Source organism: Budorcas taxicolor, chromosome 13 (assembly GCF_023091745.1).
Source record: "Budorcas taxicolor isolate Tak-1 chromosome 13, Takin1.1, whole genome shotgun sequence".
In the NCBI taxonomy this organism is placed as follows: Eukaryota; Metazoa; Chordata; class Mammalia; order Artiodactyla; family Bovidae; genus Budorcas; species Budorcas taxicolor.
Genome location: NC_068922.1, coordinates 17,633,599 through 17,639,404, shown reverse-complemented (window position 1 = coordinate 17,639,404; position 5,806 = coordinate 17,633,599). Strand labels below are relative to the sequence as shown.

Here is a 5,806-nt window from a genome sequence, read left to right as displayed (position 1 = left end):
TCCTCCATCAGAAGAGCAAAGGGGCGAGGCGTGCTACGCCAAGCTCTTCCGGTTCCGGACTTCCGGCTCCGGGTCCCGGGAGGAGGGGCCGCCGGGCCAGAGGCGGAGCCGCCGCCCTGCCGCGACTTTCAGACTCGGACCATGGCCTCGTGCTGGTGGCCGTGGCGGTGGCGGCGCGGCTGTTCTTGGAGGCAGGCGGCGCGGAGCCCCGGGCCCAACTCCGCCGGCCGCGCGGCACTGTCTGCGCCGCGGGCTGCCGCCGCTGCCGCTGTCGCCGTCGCCCGCGCGCAGGTGAGGCCGGGGAGCGCACGCCGCGGCCGGGCGCAGAGGTCACGGCACCAATGACAGCGGCGCCGCGGAATGAATGGGGCGCAAGCTGCACGCGCGGCGGGCGGGGACCGTGGGGCCGCGCTGGGATGCGACCCTGGGCTGGCGGGGCTCCGAGGATGGGACCGAGCCGAGGGGTGGGCGCCCGGCGTCCGCCTGAATTGGGGGTGCCCCGCCCGGGGCTGCAGAGCGGTGTCCTGGGACCCGGGAGCGTCTTGGGTGTCAGGAAGGGGCGACGAGGAGCCGGATCCGGGGCAGCGCAGGTGTAGCCCAGTTTTCTCCTGAAGTCTGTGTAACTCGTGGAGAGCGTCTGCAGGTGTTTCTTTTCGAGTTAACAGTCAAGGTTTCGGGGGCAACCGAACTTAATTGGGATTTTAGGGCAAAAGGTGCTCTGAGCGCTCAGAGATACGGAGGGCGGGGGTAGCCTCGGAATAGGTCCCTTGGAGAACGCGGGGATGATGCTCATAGTGAACCGGAGATCGGTTGTGCGGTAGTTGCTTCGGAGGGAGGGCGCAACTGGACGGGCTGGAAGAAGAGGCCCAAGGATGCCGCAGAAGTGGAGAAACCTTGATGTTTAAGTCTGACTTCTTGAAGTAGAGTCAGAATCTGAGTACTAAACATTGGTGTTCTCTCCTGCTGCCTTTGGACTCCCATCTCTTTTTTCCTCCCTTTGTGGTCAGTTTAGCTCCTGTGTATTGACAAGTTTCTATGGCTCTGTAAATCCTTTTCTGCACTCTAGTGATTAACTTGCTGTAGGCTAAGCTCGTATTGGATAGTATAACCACGCAAGATCGATGGACTCACTGTCTTTTGGAGACTTCTCCTGTCACATAGCTATTGTTATGTGTTTGCCTCTCATCTGCAAGACTCATTTTTTAAAAAAAGTTTATTTGAATTTAGGGCTCTCTCCTGTCTCAGATTTGGTACACTTCCGTGTACCCATCAAATACCATTTCCCAATATGAAATATGTAGTGTTTCTAAGTGGAGAAGGCAATGGCACCCCACTCCAGTACTCTTGCCTAGAAAATGCCATGGATGGAGGAGCCTGGTAGGCTGCAGTCCGTGGGGTCGCTAAGAGTGGGACACAACTGAGCGACTTCACTTTCACTTTTCACTTTCATGCATTGGAGAAGGAAATGGCAACCCACTCTAGTGTTCTTGCCTGGAGAATCCCAGGGACCGGGGAGCCTGGTGGGCTGCCGTCTATGGGGTCGCACAGAGTCAGACACGACTGAAGCGACTTAGCAGCAGCAGCAGCAGCATTTCTAAGTGTCTGCTTTTGGATACATATGGGTACATAAATCACAATTTATTCAGAACAGACACTTGAAGAGAGAATGGCAGTTGGGCTGGTCTACGGAAGGGACAATAGAGAGAGAATATGGGGAATAGAGAGACTGTGGGATCCGTGTAGGTGCTGTCCTAGCCAGGCTTCAGATATTCCTAGTACTGCAAATGAGGATGTTATTTGCAGAGAGGGATGCACCCACCACTGATGACATTGATTCTTCTTTGACACTCCTGTTTTTGAAAAAATCCATGCCCATTAAGCAATTATCTTAGCTACATAAAGGGTGCTTTCCTGGAGAGAATTGTTGGAGGAGCTTTGCTGATAATCCCAGTACTGTCTCTCTCTCTCTCTTTAATTAATTCTATTTATTTGTTTATTGGCTGTGCTGGGCCTTGCTGCGTGGGCTTTTCTCTAGTTGCAGCGAGCGGGCCGCTCTCCAGTTTAGTGCATTGGCTTCTCCTTGCGGAGCACGGGCTCTGGGGCATGAAGGCGGCAGTAGCTGTGTCACGTGGGCTCAGTAGTCGGTCTCCCTGGCTCTAGAGCACAGGCTCAATAATTGTAGCCCACGGGCTTCGTGCTCCCCAGCATGTGGGATCTTTTGGGACCAGGGATCGAACTCATGTCTCCTGCATTGGCAGGCAAATTCTTTAACTCTCAGCCACCAGAGAAACCCGATACCGTATATTTGTGATTTCTGTGTCAGTGGTATTTTTCGCCGTAAATTAATACTGGAGCCTTCTGGTGTCTGTCTTAGGAGAGGGTGTGTTTTGGCTAGTTCAAGTCTCGTAGGGCCTAATGTTCCTTGGGGACAAAGAGCAGCAACAGTAAAGCCACGCCCGGCTCTCCCAGCAAAGCTCTCCTCTCACTGATGTTTGTAAGTTCTCTCAACCTTTTCACTGAGTGTTCACATATCTTGCGATAGGACAAAAACCAGGGTGTGTCTGATTGTGCCAAATCACTAGTCGGTATGTCTTGATTCTTACTCAGCATTTTCTCTCTCTCTTTTTTTTTTTTTAAGTAACTTCGTGGGAGGCAAGTTGAATTTCAGGGGAGCGTATGAGATGGAAAGATAGAAAATCAAATTTGGGAGATGGTTGATGTTCGCACTAGTCGTGGCCCCTAGGTGGCCCCAGTTCCACAACACCCTTTGAATACAGCTCTTCTGTGTATTTCTAACCTGACTTCAAAAAACCTCGCCCCAAGATACTTTTAAAGCAGAAGATAGCTTGGCTGAATACATCCTATAAATGTTCACAGCCAACCTGTAATCGCTCAATTAGTACCAGCATCTTTGGCATAGATTTTATCAGGAAGCTGTCTCAAGATAACTACTAGGAAATGTTGGGATTTGAGCCAAGACCCGCCCTCTAGGCTTTAAACAAGCTACCAGTTGCCCAGTAATTAAGAGCCCTCTATGCTAGCTGTGTAACTTTAACACTGCACTTAGAGATTTGGTTTCAAATTGAATACGTATTACAATAAATACTAAATTCATGTGAATTATTTATGTGTGAAGGCTGAAGAAGTAGGTTAAGTGTCACGTTAGGTTGAATTCAAAGGAGGATTGTCAGTTTTTTTCTTTAGGACATTGTAATGCCTGGGACTTCATTAATGGATATGTAACGCCATGGGGAAGATACAACTCTGGGCCACCTTTTTCGGCCACTGCCTGCCAGGCAAAGTCAGCGTTTATTGTCATTTTATTTATTTTTTTAAGTAATGGGCCATTTAGAAAATTATTTGACTGCCTTGGGTCTTAGTTGCAACACGTGGGATCCTTCCTTGCAGCACAGGAAGGATGCCTTCCTTCAAGGCATGTAGGATCCTGGTTCCCTGATGAGGGATCGAACCCATGTGCCCTGCATTGCAAGGTGGATTCGCCCCCACTTGTCCACCAAGGAAGTCCCTAATGTCATTTTAATACATCTAAAGCAGTATGTGTTCACTAGAGAAAACTCAGAAAATATGAATTAAAAACGAAAAGCAAAAAAACTCCCATGATCTGATTTATTTCAAAATAACCATTTTTAATACCCCCCTTATGTTGGACACGACTGAGCGACTGAACTGAACTGATGTGCTTCCAAACCCTGGATTTTATTTGTATAGTTATACAAATTTTTAGCAGAATCACATAGTGCACACTGTTCTGTAGGTGCTTTTTTCTTTTGATGTGTTGTAAACATATCTGTATTATCAGTTTTTCAGACTTTTCTGAATTTCAAGTTCCCTGGCTGTATAACACATAGTTGTCAGAGTCAAGCCCACATTGCAGGACTTTATTGTAAAGTCTCGGTTGTAAGACCAATACAGTGGATTCGTTTTCTTTTTGCTAGTGCTAAATCTGTCCTTGGTCAAAATGTTTTCTTTCAGTATCCTATAAGAGCGCTTCCTGCATCAGAGTAGTAGCTTTTGGAATGCCTGTGACCCTGAATTCTTCCAGTTTGCCTGCTGTGTCTCTGGGTCACCAGTGCCTGTCACATTTCCTGACCCATAAGAGTGCACAACGGTTGTCACCACAACCTCTGAGTCTTCTAGAAGCCATCTTCTGTTGTTCTCGATCTCTGATTAAGTTAATATGATCAAAATGTGCTGCTGAGCTTGTTTGTTAATACTGCTTTTCAAGAAGTACCATTTCCAGGTATATTCAGGAACAGTGGTTTGACATAGGCAGTGTTTGTGTAACTAAATTTCTTAACACTGAAATCCTCTTTCACTGTCTGGGCAGGTGCTTTGGGGATCTTGATTATTGTCTTAAACCAATTTAAGATTTTAAGAGTGTAAGCCACACTAATCCTTACTACCCTCTGCCCAGTGTTAGTTAAATGGAAGGGAATTTCAGATCTGGAAAGATAGGTATAAATGTGGAGCAGTCTTTGGGGGAAGGGATAGATTATAGATGTTTTTATTTCCTGCTTTTTTTCGTATTTATATTTTCTGTAATGACAGGTACTGATTTTGTAATATGGAGGGGAAACTTTCTTACCATTTTCTCTGGTTTGCAGTCTTTAAATGGACAACTAAAAGATTGGTTCAGTCAGTGCAGTTCAGTCGCTCAGCCGTGTCCAACTCTTTGCGACCCCATGAATCGCAGCACACCAGGCCTCTCTGTCTATCACCAATTCCCGGAGTTCACTCAGACTCACGTCCATAGAGTCAGTGATGCCATCCAGCCATCTCATCCTCTGTCGTCCCCTTCTCCTCCTGCCTCCAATCCCTCCCAGCATCACAGTCTTTTCCAATGAGTCAACTCTTCGCATGAGGTGGCCAAAGTACTGGAGTTTCAGCTTTAGCATCATTCCTTCCAAAGAACTCCCAGGGCTGATCTCCTTCAGAATGGACTGGTTGGATCTCCTTGCAGTCCAAGGGACTCTCAAGAGTCTTCTCCAACACCACAGTTCAAAAACATCAATTCTTCGGCGCTCAGCCTTCTTCAGAGTCCAACTCTCACATCCATACATGACTACTGGAAAAACCATATCCTTGACTAGACGGACCTTTGTTGGCAAAGTATTGTCTCTGCTTTTGAATGTGCTATCTAGGTTGGTCATAACTTTTCTTCCAAGGAGTAAGTGTCTTTTAATTTCATGGCTGCAGTCACCATCTGCAGTGATTTTGGAGCCCCAAAAAATAAAGTCTGACACTGTTTCCAGTGTTTCCCCATCTATTTCCCATGAAGTGATGGGACCAGATGCCATGCTTTGTTTTCTGAATGTTGAGCTTTAAGCCAGCTTTTTCACTCTCCTCTTTCACCTTCATCAAGAGGCTTTTTAGTTCCTCTTCACTTTCTGCCATAAGGGTGGTGTCATCTGCATATCTGAGGTTATCAATATTTCTCCCAGCAATCTTGATTCCAGCTTGTGCTTCTTCCAGCCCAGCGTTTCTCATTATGTACTCTGCATATAAGTTAAATAAGCAGGGTGACAATATACAGCCTTGACGTACTCCTTTTCCTATTTGGAACCAGTCTGTTGTTCCATGTCCAGTTCTAACTGTTGCTTCCTGAGCTGCATATAGGTTTCTCAAGAGGCAGGTCAGGTGGTCTGGTATTCCCATCTCTTTCAGAATTTTCCACAGTTGATTGTGATGCATACAGTCAAAGGCTTTGGCATAGTCAAGAAAGCAGAAATAAATATTTTTCTGGAACTCTCTTGCTTTTTCCGTAATCCAGAGGATGTTGGCAATT

At 47.2% G+C, this 5,806-nt stretch overlaps 1 protein-coding gene across 1 annotated transcript in view; it reads left to right on the top strand.

Moving 5' to 3' along the window:
- Nucleotides 1-141: 141 nt before the first annotated feature.
- Nucleotides 142-5,806, top strand: part of PDSS1 (decaprenyl diphosphate synthase subunit 1) — a 39,782-nt gene continuing 34,117 nt past the window's right edge. The window contains exon 1 of the mRNA XM_052651059.1: nucleotides 142-291. Within this exon, the coding sequence (XP_052507019.1) occupies nucleotides 142-291 (150 nt within the window). The remainder of the gene's footprint in view (nucleotides 292-5,806) is intronic.